Here is an 18,676-nt window from a genome sequence, read left to right as displayed (position 1 = left end):
TGCTGGACAGTCAGATAGGTCAGATACCCATCGGGGCAGGCGCCACAGCAACCTGGGCAGGGGGCTAGAAGAGAAACAGGGGGCTAGAAGAGAAACAGGGGGCATGTTCCTACAGAGAAGTCAGGGTAAGCAGGAATGACAGCAAGCCAGAGATTAGAAGCTGCAGGGTAGTTACAGGAGCCCAGCCATCTGACTAACCCAGCGTACCCTCTGTGTTTTAGTTCTGAGCCTAAACGCAGTCCCTTTCTCCAGAAGCGCTCAGAACATTGAGGACTGTGGACACAGAAGGTGCAAATCCTGGTGTGTGTTCTGGGAAAGATTTTCTGTCAGTTAGCTTTTTCTTTGTATCAAGTTCCCAAAACCTCCAGACTGGACCTGGAAGAGTCCCACTAATCACTGATGTCTGCTGGCTTGGCTGAACTGAGTAGTCTAGAGTTCCCTCCTTCATGTTCAATGATTGACAGGCTGGTCGGTTGGCGGAAGCCTCAACAGGTGCCGTTGTGTTGGTTCCTCCTGCAGATAAGCCTAGAAATCCTCTCCGAGCCCAGATCCAATCAGGTCAAGGCCTACACACAAGTCCTCTGCTATTTTCCCATTATTTGAAACAAATCTCTTGGCTAAACTGGGAGTCACTTTCGTCAGCCCCTGGATACCAGAAAAAGCATGAAGTGGAAGCCCCGGCTCTAAGAAATGCATCGTGCTGAAAACCTGGATTTAGCTCAGCAAGTGGCAGTTGTTGCTACTTGACCCCACCTGAAGACAGCTCCGAGCCACGCTGTGGTGAATTCCTTAGGACAAGTCAGGGTCAAGGAAAACTGTGGGATACATACAGCAGTTCTAGCAGCCTGTTCTGCCAGTGAGGTTGGCACTCCCCCAAGGGTCTGGGGGCAGAGGGCCAGATGGAGCCCAGAACCAAAGGAAGTCACTGTCTCCTGTGTGCAAACAGCAGGTCTAGCACAGACGGTTCTAGAGCGAGAGATGCCATCTGGACCCAAGAATCAGAAAGGACACTTTTCCTGGGCCAGCACAGTGAAATTCCAGCCCAGAGTGAGAGTCCTGAGGACCAGATGTGAGGTAGAGCAGCAGAGGGAGAGATGTGGATAAGGACACAAGAGTGCTAAGTAGTCACTCATCCAACAAGGACCCCAAAAATGGGTGAAAAACTCCATCCTAAACTATTTCCCTAGAGTGCATAGGTGAAATGGCCACTAAGAGCCATTTTCTCTGGATTGTCTCCTGCTTGTCAAGGATTGTACTTAGCCTGGAATCTGGTCCCCACAACACCCTGAGGCAATTAGTCCAAACTTCCAGATGAGAAACTGCCTCGGGGAGGTTAAGTAGCTGGCATCAGTCACCAAGCTTGTAATGTGTCTGACCCCAGAGCACCCAGCCCCTTTTCTGCAGAGGCTGCTGCTGATGCGGAAGACATAGCATCTTTAGGCAGCCAGGCCTGTGGGATCCTTGTGATAGCAGAACTTGGGAAGACCCCAGTGCTGCCTCCAGGGCAGGAGCTCTGAAAGGCAGGGGTATAGAGGAGGAGAATGTTTAAAGATGGGTCAGCCACCAAGATGTCCGGGGAAACCATGAAGAGAAGCCCCAGTTCACTGGATGGTACAAAAGACACTCTAAGCCTTCCTTCCCATCCACAGTCTTGATTTGCCCCTTTGCTCCCACAGTTAAAAGGATCAGGAAGGCTTGAGTGGTAACATTCTATCCAGGAGAAGGAAGCAAGTGGATTGTAAGTTTTAGGCTAGCCTGGGCTACATGGTGATACCCTGTAAAAAACAAACAAACAAACAAATCCCCATATCAGAATCATTGTATTAGGTCATTGATAGTCTGGAAAGACTAGGAGCCAAGGGGCTCTAAGACCCATGGCCATCCAAGGAAGGAAGGCACAGAAGTTCTGACTGAGAGTGAACTTGGCCTGTGCTGTCAACAGGCTTTGAGGAGAATCAGTGTAGATGTTGAAGGACACACTGTAACCCACAAGAAAGAACCCTAGAGCTACAGAAACACCACCTCACACCCTGGCACCATTTAGTAATTTCTCACCCACAAGTTTCAGCTTCCTGTCTGTGCATTAGAAACGCACTCGCCAACATCACAAAGTGTGAACAAGATGACAATCGGGGCGCACACGGCACCCGCTTAGTGAATAGAAACCTCTGGAAATGGATGGTTGTGAGCAGTTAGAAGTCCCTGGTTCCTGGAAGAATGAAAGGAAGGTTGGCTGCTGCCTGGCAAGGGGCCACCAAGGTGCTTCCTACAGACGAGGGGTGCTGGTGGCCTTCTGTGAGGGGTCGGAGTATTTTAATCTGTCTTGTAGCAAAAGGTCTCCCCTTGGTAAATAAAATTCTGATGAATTCCCTCCTAAAGGAATGGTGCAGGTCTGAGGGATGAGGGTGGGAATTGAGGGGTGCAGGTCTGAGGGATGAGTGTGGGAATTGAGGGCTGCAGGACTCTGGCTCCTGCTTCAGTCCCAACAGATCTACTGTTTCATAAAGGAATTTATTGAGCCGCCCACATGTGCTGTGCCACCCAGGAAGCAGGTCAGTGGCCCCTGGCACATTCAGTCATGCGGTCTTCACCCCAGCAGGGAAGCTTCTGTCTGATTCTGTCTATCCCAGCTCTGGGAGATTGAAGTAAAGACTCAGGTTTGTAGTCGCTGTCATAAACCTATTGTTAGATTTTAAGGATGTTTTCTAAGGAAACTACAGTTTCCAGGTTCTATTTAAACCCCAGTGAGAACCAGAAAGTAAGCCTAGTACACCACCTGTGAGACGACTCAGCAGGCAGAGACGCGCTGGTGGCCTGAGTTCAGTCAAAAGGGAAAGAAAGAAAACTGACATCACACGGTTGTCCTCTGAGCTGCGCAAATGCGCTGTGCCACATGCAGTCCCCCAAACAAATAATAAACAGAACCTCCCCTGTAAGGCTGGTAGAATAAAACTACAGTGCCCCTTTGTTTTCATGAATGGAAAATTAAGGATCTTAGTATAAAAAGTAAAGGTTCCGTTACATATTCCTAATATAGTTGGAAGAAATTAGAATGGGGAAGGGGTCTCTGCAGGAAGACCCCAGACTGCAACCGAGACTCTCAATGGTCTGGAATGGCTGATGCCTCTGAGTAGCCGATGTGACTGTTAGTACAGGAGCACACCCAGCGTCTCTGAATGCAGTTATTATGGGACACATTGCAATGATCGATATCCAGATTATGATGCATGCCCACGGCCATGTTGGCAAACAGTTCATCCAGAGATTGAAGACTTCAGCGTTTGAGGTTATAATGGGGTGAGCTGGTCCGTGTGCAGGATTTGTCGTCTGTGATGTTGCACGTTGCTCTTCTCTCTGGAATGCCGTGTCTGGAAACAGTCTCTCCACCTGTGGATGGCAGGTGAGGGAAGGGCTAGCAAACCCTTTTCACTTGAAAGAGTGTTCTCATTTGGGCTTATCTCAGGGCAAAGACTTAGAGAGCCGGTGCTTGTCCTCCCGCTGGGATGCTAGCCTCCCTGCAGGGGATGGGCCAACTGGATCGCTTTCAGGTGACACACTTGACTTTCTCCTTGAGCATTTGTTCCTTGCGTGTGTTTCCTCTGCAGGACAGGCTCCGGATTAGAGGTGAAACCATGAAGAGAACGTAGAACACGCAATAATGCTTTACCGCAATCGCTTCTTGGTGCTGCTGGCCCTGGCTGGGCTGCTGGCTTTCCTGAGCCTCAGCCTGCAGTTCTGTAAGTATGGAGGGGGCTTGAGACTCACAGGAGGGCAGGCGGCTTCACTGTAAACTGAGGGCCTAGGTGTGAGGGCCGTGAGGAGACCCTGGAGCTTTCTCGTTGTTGGTGCCCACAGTGAATGGGTGCAAGCAGGGGTCCTAAACTGGTGTCTGTTCTTTCCTTGAGTCCAGGTCTCACTCTGTAGCCCAGACTAGTCTCAAGCTAATGAGGCCTTCCTCGGCCTCCTGGGCATGTGCCACACTCACACCAGCCTCGGGATACATTCTTTGAATTCTTACATGTATTTCTAAACCGCTTGCTTATTCCTGAAATTTTCTTTGCCATCCATTGCAAGGTGCAGAGGGTCCCTTTGATTTTCTACGCTGAGCAGGGGCATTTGGTTCCTGGAGAACTGGGTGGCCATTTTATATTCAGTCACTGATGGGGCTGGAGTAGTTCAGGATAGGGTGGTGAAATTGGGTCAGAAGCCGCACCTGGGAGGTCCCAGGTAGCACAGTAAGGACTCTCAGGTGAAGCTTGTCTGTGAGCCTTACCACCCCCCAGTTTTTCACTGGGTTCTTATGCTCACACTGTACCCCAAATCTGTGCTGCCAACACTTGCCATGAGAGGGGCTATCCTGGAGCTCAAATCCTGCTCCAGTATCTCATTGATTGCCATCCTTCAGTGGTGGCCCACTGTCCGCTGTGTCCCACCCTCTGCTTGGCCTTCTCCAAAGAAATCAGTCTTGCCCTGTGCTCCTCATCCCTACGACCCTTCCCCGGCCAGCTGTTCCCGTCTTCTTTCCATCTGTTTAGCCCTTGCCTTGCCTTCTCTGGATGCCTTCCATTGCTCCCAAGAGTTGATGCTTCTGAGGTGAACATCAGGATTTCCTGAGCCAGCTCCCTTTTGCTGGTCATGGAGCCTCCCTGTACTGTGTCCTGTGTATTTCGGGACCCCACATGCCCAGTACAGAGTGGACATCTCTGAATGAATGAATGAATGTCCACTCTAAAAGCATCTTCCTTTCCCTTGGATTCCATGTACTGGAAACTGAGGAGGTGCTGATAAAATACTGAGAACTGTGTTTGCTGTCTCCTGGCTTCTCTGTTTTACCATCTCACCGTGGTGGGTGGGAGACAAGTGTTTGTCACCTCCAGGAGCTCTGTGGGGAGGTGCCATTTCTGTTCCACTCAGAGGGGCAGAAAGAAGAGCAGGTGGCTCAGTCAGTGGGATGTGGTGCACGCACAGGAATGTGGGGCGAATTGGCCTCAGGAGTGGGTGGTAAGAAAGAAAGCTTTTTAAGCAGGCTCGCCCGATTTACCTCCAGGGTGGTATACAGTTAGGATCACCTCTGTGCACGTAACAATCTATTCTAACCATGAAGAGGTTTAAAAATACTTATTTCATCTTTCCAATATTGGAGGTGGTCAAGAGAAGGTGACCATAGACGTGCAAAAATACTCCAGATGCCTAATGCCCTGCAAAAATAGAAATCCTTTCAAAAAAGTGGCTTTTGGCTTTCAGTGGTTTCATTGTTTGTCGTTTTTTCATTGGAAATTTTCCATCCTTCGGTGAAGGAGGTGGGACCTGCAGTCAGCCTGGGTTTTGTCCTGAGCCCTGGGCGGGTTCGAGGGGTGAATGTGGCTGACTTGTGTTCCCCAGGCAGCTCGCATGAGCTGGCCTGTGTGGCACTGAATGGCCCTGTGTGTCTTGCTTGTGGAACGCTTCTGAATGTTCGTCTGTGTTAAGAGGGCCGCTTTTCAGCCACACTTTTTTAAGGAAAATTTTGCAGAATAAATTGGCCTGGCTGGACCCGAGCCCTTCACTCTGGAGTACCTTGCAGTTCAGAAAGCTTAAGAAATGGACGTCCGTGCTGCCTTTCTCCTTCTCGGTAAACTGCAGCGTTGGCACCTGCCTGTTTCTGTAGAGATGGCATTTATTTCTTTATTTATTTGGTTGCTTTATTGATTGCTGCTGCTGCTGCTGCTGCTGCTGCTGCTGCTGCTGATGATGATGATGATGATGATGATTGTGTAAGAAAGGTCATGGATTCACCTAACGAAGGTTGACTCATGCTTTTGTCCTTACCCTAAAATAAGCAGGCTTTTTCTTTATTGCTCCTTTGGACAATTTTTTTTGAATACCCGTTGGCGATATTATTCTTTGAAACGACACAGTTGAAGTTATCGACTATAACTTTTTGTGTGGGGTTTATGTAAAAAGCCGGGTTTCGTTTTTCAAAGCGATTGCGTGTCTTACGCTGTCTTGTTGGTAAATTTTCTTGTTGATGTTTTGGAGGTGGGAATGCTGTGATGGGGGTCAGGATTGAGAAATGGGATTATTAAGCTCCTCTTCCTGTGGGCAGAGAGCCTGAGTCGACAGGCCACATGCACTGTTAAGTATGTGGTGTGCTCAGCACTATGGAGGCAGAGGCAGTGGCGAAGGGGCCCAGGCAGCATAACGTGCTGTCTGCAGCTTCCTGGAACATGTCTAACTTCCATTTTGCTAATGGCCTCCATATGTCAGAAATCCTTATTAAAATTACTTGGGTTTCTTGCTTTCTTTTTTCCTTTTTTCTTTCTTTCTTGTTTTTCTTTGTTTGTTTGTTTGTTTGTTTTTTAGAAAAATATTTCCAGTTCCTTAATGAGTACAGTAGGAAAATAACTTCTCAAATTCAAGGTTCCTTTGTTACGACACTGAAAGATAATTAGGCTATGAAGACCTCTGATTCATTCGTTCCTACTTTTTCTGCCCATTTATCATTGCCGGTTTTTCCTCAGCTGTGTTCCTTTGCTGTAAATTTTGTGTTCGGTTTTCCCCTGTTCTCACAATGGCCCCAAATGACTGTGTAACAGGCACACACAGGCCCTGAAGTTGTGGCCTCAATTTGAATGTTAGCTTCCTCATGGAGCAGCTGGGTCCTCTGCGTCTTCTTCTGTAAGACAGTTAATCATCATAATTTTGCAAGGCAGGCATGAGAGTAGACACTTCAGGGAAAGCCTTGGCTCGTGGAAGCCTCTTGGTTACCTACTGTTTGTTTGCAAAATTGGTGTGAGAACTTAGACTTTTGGGAAAACCCTTGGCCCACAGAAGCATACTGATCGTAAGTCTGTAAGCTAACCAGAGTCGCGCCAGAGCACACGACCATGATACTCTCATCCCAGAAGGTGGTCAGGGCTTATGCTACTTCAGCTGTTTGGTGAAAGAAACCTTAATCCTTACTGTAGCCCCGATTAACCCTAACCCTACCCTAGCCCTTTTAATCAGAGTACATTAGCTGACAGTTAATCTCTATGGCGCTTACAGCACTCATACCTGGGAGGCATCCTCTACCTACAGTAGTGAAAGCCAATATTGTCTTAGGCATCTGTGGCGTCTGCAGTGTCTTCTCTGCAAGAGGTGTTGGCCTGTTCTGTGTAACCTGAATGGACAAGGAGACAGATGTGCACTGGTCATGACGTGGAGCTTCTGAGAACTTGGTGCTATGTCAAGGTGACTTGGGTAGTGCATTCTCCCCACAGGAGTCAGCACACCCTGAAGTCACTCTCTAGGGAGTATAGTGTCAGGACAGTCATTGGGCCCAATCACATCTTGTGTCTTTACACTCTAATCTCTAAAGGTTATTGATTTTATCTCTCCTTATTGATGTAGTTAGCTAACACTCTTGAGCTGTTGCAGGGCTGGGGGTTCAGATTCCCTGGAGCCACAGGCAGCTCACTGACCAGTGGAGGCACAGCAGGAACTGTGTAGGGCTGGGCAGGCAAAGGGTGGGGCATGGCAGAGAGGACAGAGCCTGGTCCCTGCTAACCAGATTTCCGAGCTTAGACAAGCGGTTTGCCTTCTCTGTGCCTCAGTTTCCTCTCAGAAAAGGGGGACCCTTGGCTGATGGAGTTGGTGAAGGATTCTGTAACGTGTGGTGCAGTGCCTGACACTTAGTAATCCCGACATGTGTTAAGTGAATTCAGATCCTGTCTGTGTGGTGGGATGGTGTGTCAGGATAGAGGACAAGAATCCTGCCCAGTCTAGGGAGTCAGGGATCATTTGAGGCCAAACTTTATCGAGAGTAGGGCAGGGGACATCTTGCTTGAGAGCGAGTGGGAATTGTTGGGGAGGGCACTGGAGAAGAGTTTCCCTGGCAGAAGGAGGCGAGCAAAAGGGAGCCGAGCCGAAGAGACACTACCATATTGGAGAGTGGTCAGCCCAGTTCTGTTTTCCAGAGTGTGGACATCTGAGTGCTTAGACCTGCGTTGCCTCGGGCCTTGTTTAACATGCACATTCCTAATCAATCGAGCAAAAACGCTCATGGTCCTGCCTGCGGAATCTGACTCTTGGTGGGAGCAGAACCCAGAAATCTGCACTCAGAGGCAGCGCCCGGGTGCGGCTCACGTAGTGTGAACTGGTGGGAGGTGATTCTGGGCGCTGAAACTCAGCAAAGACTGGGGTGGCCCAGATGCAGGCCTTGGCCCAGGAAGGAAAAGGCAAACCCTGAAGGGCGTGGTCTGCGTGGCCTTTATGATTCCTTGGAGGGATACTGTGGTAGAGCGACTCTACCTCGAAGCCGGGAGTCTGGCCAGGGGAGTCACTAGGTGCTGTGTTCATCTGTGTATTTATACAGAGGTCGCCTGCAGTGCTCCACTTGGGAGGAAGACACAAACTGAGGGAAGTGAATGTCTAGATCATAGGTGAGGAGAGGAAGAGGGCTCAGGACAAGACAAGTAGTGGACAGAGCTCAGGAAGGAGAGGTGGACTGGGGAGACAGCAAGGTGCACAGGGTGGCTGAAGGCATCTGAGGGCTGGCTGGCTGCAGCCCTGCCCAGAGTGGACCTTGGTTGAAGGCCCAGGAAAGACCAGGTCTGCAGCCACCGTTTGTGGCTTTGTGCTCACCACCGTGCAGTCTGGGCTGGGAAGGACTTGGATCATGTAGACACCGTGAACTTGTTTGGTTTGGCCCCAGCAGTGTTTTCAGGTTTTAAAAATTATTTACCAGTTTCACACAAATAAACTTTGAGCTCTTGTTTGAAAAGTCATTCACCCTGGCACGGGAGACTCTCGTCCCATTCTGCTCAGTCTCGGCTGCAGAAGTGTTTTCCCTGGGGAAAGAAAGGAGGCAAAGTTGAGATGCTGGGGAGATGGAGGGGGAGGATTCAGACAGGAGCTGTGCAGAAGCCCAGGAGAGAGGTAACCTTCCAGTCTCAGCAGGGCAGACTTGGGCAGCTTAATCAGCTCTGTGAATGTGGTGTGTGTGTATGCTGTGCTTCTGTGGTACCTTTTTATGAGCAGAACCAGCATCCTTTCTGTAGTCTCTGGACGCCATACTCCGTGCCTGTCCTGTAGAGATCCCCTGTGTCCTGGGAAGGAGGATGACAGCATTTGGCAGCAGCCTGTGAATGAAGCTGCCTCTGCAGAGCGGCCATGAACGCAGCAGTGACGTTGCCCTTGGTTGTTTAGACTTCCTGAGCCTCGTGAGCTCTTTCCGGTTAGCTGTTAGCATGTGCAGCGTCAGTGCCATGGCAGCCCCGCAAGCCTGTTGTGCATGACATGCATGGCCTTGCGGAGCACATGTTTGGATAAAGGTAGCTGAGTGTAAGCCCCTTGGCTGCAGAACGGTCTGGAGCCTGTACCCGGGTAGGGGACCGGACTGTCCTCTGCTCCTTATCTGGTGTTCCTTTTAGTTTGAAGTCATGAAGCCAGTGTGTGTGAACTGGTGTGTTTGGAAAACCTTCATGTGTTCCCATGGCCAGGGTTTAGAGATGGAAACCTTTGAAGAACAAGGAGTTAGGGCTGCCAGAGTGACTCAGCAGTTAAAGGTGCCACAAAGACAGCCTGAGTTTGATTCTCAGAACCCACATGACTGAAGGAGACAGCTGACTCTCACAGGTTATCATTTCACTTCTACATATATACCTGGGCATGGCCACACACACACAGACACACACACACACACACACACAACACACACACACACACAACACACACACAACACACACACAGACACACACAGACACACACAGACACACACACACAGACACAGACACACACACACAGACACAGACACACACACCACACAGACAGACAGACACACACACACACACACCACACACACCACACACACACACACACAGAGACACACACAACACACACACAGACACACACAGACACACAGACACAGACACAGACACACACACAGACACAGACACACACACACACAGACACAGACACACACACACAGACACAGACACACACACACACACACAGACACAGACACACACACACACACCACACACACAGACAGACAGACAGACACACACACACACACACCACACACACAGACACACAGACACACACACACACACACACACACACACACACACATACACAGAATTTAAAAGCAGGCCAAGGGTCTACTGTACTCTACACAGTTACCATTCTCGATTGAATGCTAAGGACCAGAGTGTTTCCCATTTTGGGCTGGGGGATATTTGAATATACATAATGGAATGAGTGTCTTGAGAATTGGCCCCAAATCGAAAGGTGACGTTCATTTGTCTTTCAAATGTACTGAACCACCAACCAAAGAGCTGGTCTGAGGCCCCCACCCAGGTACCAGAGGGCTGCCATGTCTGGCCTCAGTGGGACAGGATACACCTAATCCTCTGGAGACTTGATGTACTAGGTTAGGTGGATGAGGGGGGCTGCTGGGGAAGGGGGAACTGCATGAGGGGGACTGAGGGGCAGCATTTGGGATGTGAATAGATAAATAGATACATAGCTTGTAATGGCTTCCAGTCTAATAGGACCTGCTGAGTCCCCAGCCGTTCCAGCCATACTCTGCCATGATCCACTGGTCCCTGCAGTCATCCAGCTCAGTGGAGATCCTTACTGACTCGATACATCAGGTGGCTCGAGATGAGGTGACATTAATGGGGGGAGGGGGGACTGAAAGACAGTATATCGTGGCTCGCTAAGTTCACAGAGAGACTTGAGGTTCAACTGTTTGATCAGTCTTCTCTGTGTAAAACATAGCCACTGAGTCTCCAGGTGTGGTTTTGCTGTTCCCCACCTCTCCTATAAAACGAGACCCAGCCCAGCCATTAACACAAGTGACCAAAGGCAGATAATAGAACTGCAGGCTTTTTCTTGTGGTTCTGGCTTTCATGGGCAATTACAACAGACATTTATTTTTTTTGGATCCAGTATAGCTTGGAGACAGGGGGTGGGCATTTAAGGTAATTTCATGGTCTGAAGAGAGCTGAGGGAATTGTGGGAACTGGCTGTTAGAGGAAATCACTTATTTCTTGGCAGATGGATGAGAGAGAGAGAACTCCAGAGTCCTTGAGATGATGGACAGAACCTGGAGAAATGTGGAGGCAGGATGGAGGTGGTGCCCCATGCTCAGGAAAGATGCTGACTCGGGTGAACCGAATGTCTGTGAGGGTTGGAAAAGCTGCCTCTGTTGAGGGGCTGAGGGGCAGGGAGACTGGTTTATGTGCACAGCAGCACTCAGTGTCCCCTCCCCGTCACATGTTGACAGGAATGCCTCTTAAGAAATTATCAGGCAGGGGTAGGGTGTGTCTGGAGGGATGGCTCCGTAATGAAGAGAGCACTCTCTGTTCTTGCAGAGGCCCAAGCTCACCCACATCCAGTGGGCTGGCAACTTCCCGGAAGTCCCAGTTCCAGGGTATCCGACACCTCCTGTCCTCCATGGCACCTGCATGCCGGTGGAGTACATTTACTCATGCAGGTTCATGTGCTTATGCATAAATAAGCATTTTAAAGAACTTATAAGGAACAGGAGTAAACACTTGGAGGGCAGGCATGAAGTGCCACGTCTTGACCCTTCAGCAGTCAGAACCAGAGAGACGTAAGTGGAACACCAGTCACAGTGTAGTCCCTGAGGAGGCGAGCAGCCCAGGCTGAGGTCCCAGTGAGGGCAGAGCAGGCCCTGGAGCTAGGAAGGTAAGATGCAGATGGCAGACCAGATATTGGCCTCCACGGAAACTCGGCTGGTAATGTCGATAAGCAGCGGCTCTCAACCTGTGGGTCATTACCTCTTTTGGGGGACGTGTGTCAAGTGACCCTTCCTTGGGAGGTCAATATCAGATATCCTGCATATCAGATATTTACGTTAGGATTAATGACCAATTTATTTTAATATTAACAACAGTGAAACTAGTTGTGAAGTAGCAGTGAAAATAATTCTATGGTTGGGGTCGCCACAATACGAGGCACTGGGTGGAAGGTTTCTGTAGGAGAAGGTTGAGAGCCACTGTATTAGAGTAACTCGTGGGGCAGCTGAGTCCAGAGTTGGAGTGACACTTTATCCCGACCATGCTTACAGTCCTGGGATGGACTCCTGTAGTTTCCAATGTGGGACTTCAGTCTGCAAGGTGTCTGTACAGAGGAAGAGAAGCAAACAGACCACACATGCTGAGGGAATGGTGGGAGGGTGAGCCTTGAAAGACACCCCTCCCCCACTGCAAAACTGTCTTCCTTTGGGAGCAGCCTGTCTTTTCTGGAAAGGAACCTTGTTAGCCTGCATGGTCAGGTCCTTTCCTTGGGTTAGTTAGCAGGCAAGAACAGGGCATGGAGGAATAGCATGGAGACCTTGCGGGACCATAGTGTTGTTTCGTGAAGCTGCCTAACTTAGGGTTTCTGTTGCTGTGATAAAACACCATGACCAAAAGCAACTTCGGCAGGAAACGGTTTATTTTAACTTACAGCTGTAGTCCAGCAGGAAGGGAAGTCATGGTAGGAACCTGAGGCAGGAACTCAGGCAGAAGCCATGGAGGAATCCTGGCTTTCTCCTCATCACTTGCTCAGCCTGTTCTCTTGTATACCCCAGGCCCATCAGCCCAGGGGTGGCACCATCCCCAATGGGCAGGGCCCTCTCATGTCATTAATCAAGAAATGCCCCACAGGTGTGCCTGCAGGCCAGTCTGATGGAGGCGTTCCCTCAGATGACTCTCACTTGTTTCAAGTTGACAAAACACCGGCCAGCACATTGCTGTCAGCAGGAACTAGGCTTCCCTACAGGAGGAAAGGGATTGTTGTCATGGATGCCATAGAGTCTGCCTTTGCAGTGCTCCATCAAATCAGCCTGAGGTACCCTCGAGGAGCTCACACAGGAGGCTAAGGCTGCAACAGGAGGAGGAGGCCCAGGGTCTGAGTCACTTCTGCATCACTGTGCTCACCGTGCCAGGCAGAAACAACCCACGGGCAAGTTTCACTTTAGCTCTTGGTTTTGGAGAGATTCAGGGTCACCATAAAGGAGAAAGCATGGCAGGTGGAGATTGTAGCTCAGATGGCAGTGCTGTGGGACCCTGTCTACGTGGTGACAGATTAGGAAGCAGAGAGCGAGATAGAAATCAAGGTTGACTGTAATCTCAAAGCACTGCCCCTGGAGCTCTCTCTCCTCCAGCCGGATCCTACCTTTGAAAGGTCCACAGCCCCCACCAGCCAGGGAACAAACACTCATGACATGAGCATGTGGGGACATTTCGGATACAAACCGTAATAGCTAGGAGTCAGTAGACTCCGCCTTCTGCTCTGAGTCAGGGCCTTGAGATGGAGAGGCGAGCTGACACTACAGACACTGGTGTGACCCTCTGGAAGAAGGACACTGGCTGTGTCTGTGCAAGTCAGAGATTCCCAGATATTGAGCTGGCCTCAGACACTTGGCTGCAACATCCCCGCTGACCCATTCATCACTGCGGTTGTAGGAATGACTGACACTGAGGCCTGAGGGCCAGCCACAAGACTGACTGTGCTGGGAAGATATTCTGGCTCTGACTCTGGGCCATTCTGTCCATCCTGTGGGACCTGGGATAGAAGCAACAAAAGTCAGAACAGAATCATCAGGTGCCCGTTTTGCCTCAGAGAAGTTCAGAGCTCTGGCAGCTGGGCCAGGCTCTCGTTAACTAGCATTTGCCTGAAGATGGCAGTGACCATTCACGGTACATTTCCTTCATAGCACAGTCTCCATGGTGCCTTTCCTGTACCCCGAAACCAGTGACCAGAGGGTGCAGGAGGTGTTGTGACCAACCCCCCCCCCCTTTCCCTCAAGGTTTAAATGGTTTCCACTCTCTCCTTATTTGTTAGTCGCTGCTGGACAGATGCATAGGCTTCTGCCTGAGGAGGTAGGGCCAGGGCTCATAGCCCTCGGGAAGCCCCTTGACTCCCTCTCCACTAGCACTTTGGTGCACTTTCTGGTTGATGGCTCGGATTAGGGCCAGTTGAGCCTAGTCAGCACCGCCTGCCAGCAAAACCTGGAGACCAGGTGGAGAGAGGGAACTGGGGAAGGGAACATTTTGTCATCCCCTTGCTTTCAACAAGTTTGCTGCTTCTGAGAGCAGTGTTCGGTGGCTGTGAGGAGACACCATGACCAAGGCAATTCTTAAAAATGAAAACATTTAATTGGGGCTGGCTTAACAGTTTCAGAGGTTAAGTGCGTTGTCACCAAGGTGGGAAACATGGTGGCACACGGGCAGACAGTGCTGGAGAAGGTGCTGAGAGTTCTACATCTGGATCAGCAGGCAGCAGGAAGAGAGAAGACACTGGGCCTGGCTTGAGCTTTTGAAAATCCAAAGCCCATCCCCCATGACACACTTCCTCCCACAAGGCCACACCTCCTCATCCCTGCCAAGTAGAGCCACTCCCTAGTGACCAAGCCTTCACATGTATGATCCTGTGGGGGCCATTCCTATTCAGACCCACCACAGGGACATGAAGGGAAGCCTTAAAGGAGATGCTCTCTGTCACTTCTTCAGGACTCTGTCAGTAACTTCATCCAAGCATCACGGGGGTGTGGACAGGATGAGACATTAGGGAGGTGATGGAGATCTTCCTTTCTGCTTAGTGATCACAGAACAGAGAAGTGCATGCCTGTGGGTAGCCAGTTACCAGGGAGAGCTTACTGTAGCACACGTTACTCACAGTGGCTCTGTAGCCCCAGGAGTTTTCCACCTACACAGTGGAACTCGTGATCCTTCCGTCTGCCCACTCACTCCACATGCCACCCCCCACGGTCCGTTTCTTCTTTTCATCGAAACCGCCATCATCTGATTTGGAACAGCAGTGTTTCCAATTGACCTGGGGAAGGGAGCGGTGGCGCCGCAGCCAAATTACAGGAGACATGGGCAACGGCTGATGGGATAAGCGTGTCTCAAACACAGGCTCCAGATATTTCCAAGCCTCTGAGCCTGTCCTGCACTCACTGTCCCTACTCCAGAAGAGTCAGTCCCTAAGATCTCACGTGGCAAGTGGCACAATGCCAGGATAAAAGCATCCTCCAGCTGCAAGATCCGCTCCTCCAGGTCCCCTGCTCTGTCAGCCCCCTCATAGGGCTCCCTGTGTGTCATGCCTTATGGGTCACTTGGGCCAGGTCTCCTGGAGATCTGAGGCAAGGCCTGAGCTAGGTTGCTGTGCCGTCCATAGCAGGGAGCTACGCACCAGCCTCTCGGAACCTGGAAAGCTGTCTTCAGCCATCCCCTCTCCAGGCTGCCTGGGTAACCAAAACTCTCCAGAGGACTCATGAAGTAAAGTCGAGGCACAGGCTGCGGCGTATGACTCAGAGCAGACCTTCAGCTCAGCAAGCATTTTTGGGAGAGCTGTCCTCTGCCAGCCACCAGGGTACATGAACACGAAACATGATCTTGGCCTTCTAGACGTTTGGGGTGACGGGATAACAAACAGGGTCACCCCTGCTTACTTGTGCTCTGGTATGAACCTAATAGCTGAAGTTAGATAGACTTATGGGAAAGGGGGTGTAGAACCCACTTGTAAACTAGGAGTGGGCTTCCTGGAAGAGGCAGCTCCTGGTAGATTCAAGCAACAGGAACTGGGTGAGCAGAATTACCAGCAAACAGGACCATGAGGGAGACAGGCTGGGGGACAGATGCCACCAGGGGATGCCACAGGGATGAAGAGGAGCTGAGACTTCACACACACCTGCCTGCGATCCGCTGTGAGTGCCTGGGATCTAAAAGACTCCCCAGAGAACCCCTGAGGGTGGAAACCCTGTCTGGATGACTCGGGAGTTGCAGCCGCACAGAGTCCCCTCAGTAAACTCAATAATGGACAAAACGAAGGAGCCCAGTGACAGAGGACGCAGCAAAGATCTTTCCAGATGTAAGGTCTCCTTGTGATTGTGCCGCTTCTTTGAGTCATCGGCGGGGCTCTTGGAGCTAACCACCAGGGTTCCCACTGGCCTCCCAGGCCTCCCAGCTTGTGCTTTTGATAATCCAGGATTCCACACACACTGTTCTCTTACACCACAAATGTCTGCTTAACTGCACCCTGCCTTGGCCTGGAGGAAGTGAGCCATAACCTGGCCAGGGAACCAGAATTTGGTAGACTCCTTATAAAGCACAGTAAAAAATTGAAGGTGCTGCCCAGCCAGGAGGGCTAGCCATCGGAATGCCACTGTGGGACATCTGCTGTGCGCCTCATCTCCCACAGTAAATAGCTCCAGGCACCGAGCTGTGCATTGGCCGTTAACATCTCCCAGCTGTGGGGAAAACGAGGCTCCAGCTGCAGCCAGATCCAGAACTGGGGAACGATCACTCCAAAGGCCTTTGTATTGTTTTACTTAGTAAAGTCTGTAAATGTGTCCGTGTCTATTGAGGCCTAGTAATAAATGTGTGGTTTTTCGCATATAGAATGCATGTAACATGTGACTACTATGAATACATTCATGTTAAACTCATTCGGATGTCTGTAGGAAACCAAACCAAACACCTGCTCACAGGCGTGCGTTCCTTCTGTTCCCCAGATGGAACGCACTGTGGCATTGTGGGACATGTGCCGTGTTGCTGGGCTCTCACCGAGGAACAAATGTCTGAATACTCCATGTGATGGCTAATCTTCTCAGCTTGATAGGATTTAAAATCACCATGGGATCAAATCTCAGGGCAAGCGTGTGAGGGGCTGCTACCTAGATTATAAAGGTACAAAGACCCACTGTAAACGTAGGTGGCACCACGGTCTGGATCCTGACTGAGTAGAAAGGAGAGAGGGTGATAAGTACGAGAATGTATGGCTCTCTGCTTCCTGACTGTGGGTGCAGTGTCACCTGCTGGCCTCCTGCTCTTGCCACCATGTCTCCTCTGCCATGATAGACTCTCTCTCCTTTGACAGTAAACAATAGGTTATGCCTTCCACAATTGCTTCTGTCGGATATTGTGTCCTAGTCATGGTACGTGTAACTAATACAGAAAACTGGTACTGAGAAGGGCCAATGCTGGGACAAATCTGACCCTGTGGCCTTTGGAACTGCTTTGGGCAAGAGTTTCGGTTAGGAAAGCCTTGACTACTGTAAGAGAGCTCACTGTGCCATTCTGGTGAGAGCTTGGATACCGAATGCTGACATACTGAGGGTAGTGGCCGGGCTCATGAGGCTTCAGAAGGAAACAAAGGTCCCATGAGAAACTGGGTTAGAGTTATATTCCTGTTCTGTTCTGGCAGAGAATCTGGCCGTATTCTGCCTGTGTCCTGAGAACTGTGGTGGAGTTGAATTTGAAAATAATGGGCTAGTTTGACAGAGGAAATTCCAAGATGGGGTAGCACTCAAGCTATGTCAGGATTACCTCTCATTGTTTTTATCCTGTTTCTCAAAGCAGCTGCCTAGGGAAATGTTTCCCCAGGGTGGACAGAAGCTGATGTAACTATGGTTCTAGGGGGTCAGGCTCCATCCTGAGCTGGCAGTGGAACTTGGCAGTATCACCAGTGTAGAGCTGGTTTGGGGGGCCACAAAAGATGTAGGATTGAGGTGGGCATGGACTCTCTTGCACCAAGTATGTGGTGCTGTTTGGAATCCCCTGAGGGAAGCCTGGAAAAGCCACTGTATGAAGCGTGAACGTAAGGCTGACCTTGCAGTGGAGTCCCAGGGTGTTGGAGGTGTAAGGGCCGTAGGGCGTCAACTGAGGAATGCTTGGTGTGTGGAGCTGGGGGGCGCGGCCTCTCAGGAAACTTAGAGCCCAGATGATTCCATCCAGAGCTCCAGGTGCAGGTTATAGAGGTGCGGGATTTATAGTTGTCTTGCTGGAGTTCAGTCTCGCTTTGGCCTGCTGTGCTCCCATTCTTCCCTTTTGGAATTTTATTGTATATTGTACTATGTAACTTACTTCTTGTTTTATAGGAGCTCAGTTCAGAGGTTGCTCTGAGTCCCAAGTGGTACTTGGACTTTGGATTTTCAAACAGTGTTGGGACTATTAAAGATTATGGGGACTGAATTGAAGTGGACTGGATGTCGTTTGCATTATGAGATGGCAGTGAGTCTGTGGGGATCAGGAGAGAGAGGCGTGGGCTTACAGGTGATGTGTTTGGGTGGCAAGCTGACAACCAGTAGAGCTGGAAGGGTTAATCTTCGCTATCAGTATGGTGGAATTTAGAATCACCATGGAAACAAACTTTTGGGAATGTTTGTGACTATCTAGATTAGCTTAATTGAGGTGGGAAACTCCACCCTGAATGTGAGTAGTAGCACTCTGTGGGCCGAGGTCCTGCATCAAGTAAAAGGAGGAAGTTAAGGGCACGTGACACTCTCTGCCTTATGTCACCAGACGGAATGTGACAGGCTCTCTCCTGCTGCCATGATGGGCTGATCCCTCAAACTGTGAGCCAAAACACGTCTTAGGTAGAGTTTCTACTGCTGTGAGGAGACACCATGACCACGGCAACTCTTGTAAAGGAAAGCATTCAATCGGGGCTGGCTTACAGTTTCCAAGGTTTAGTCCGTTATCATCGTAGTGGACATGGCTGCATGCAGGCAGACGTGGTACTGGAGAGGGAGCTGAGGGTTCTACATCTGGATTCGGCAGCAGGAAGAGAGAGTGACACTGGGCCTGGCTTGAGCATCTGAAACTTCAAAGCCCACCCCCAGTGACACACTTACACCCACAAGGCCACACTTCCAAGTAGTGCCACTTCATTATGGGCCTGTGGTGTTACTGTTCAAGTG

The 18,676-nt window shown here is 50.3% G+C and overlaps 1 protein-coding gene across 9 annotated transcripts in view; it reads left to right on the top strand.

Moving 5' to 3' along the window:
- The window catches only part of Pxylp1 (2-phosphoxylose phosphatase 1), a 65,301-nt gene that overhangs the window by 28,841 nt on the left and 17,784 nt on the right, over positions 1-18,676 (top strand). For 8 of the 9 annotated variants that reach the window (XR_010053981.1, XR_010053979.1, XR_010053980.1 and 5 more), the window contains one exon: positions 3,606-3,737. Coding sequence is in view for 6 of the 9 variants with exons in the window: in NM_001007710.1 (NP_001007711.1) it covers positions 3,659-3,737 (79 nt within the window). In the remaining 3 variants the exon portion in view is untranslated. Of the gene's footprint in view, positions 1-3,605; positions 3,738-5,342; positions 5,612-18,676 lie in introns of those variants that run through there. The other variant, XM_017595678.3, reaches the window with a different exon arrangement.

The sequence above is a fragment of the Rattus norvegicus genome, chromosome 8, assembly GCF_036323735.1.
Source record: "Rattus norvegicus strain BN/NHsdMcwi chromosome 8, GRCr8, whole genome shotgun sequence".
NCBI lineage: Eukaryota > Metazoa > Chordata > Mammalia > Rodentia > Muridae > Rattus > Rattus norvegicus.
Note: the sequence above shows the minus strand (reverse complement) of the source record. Positions and strands in the feature narration are given on the sequence as shown.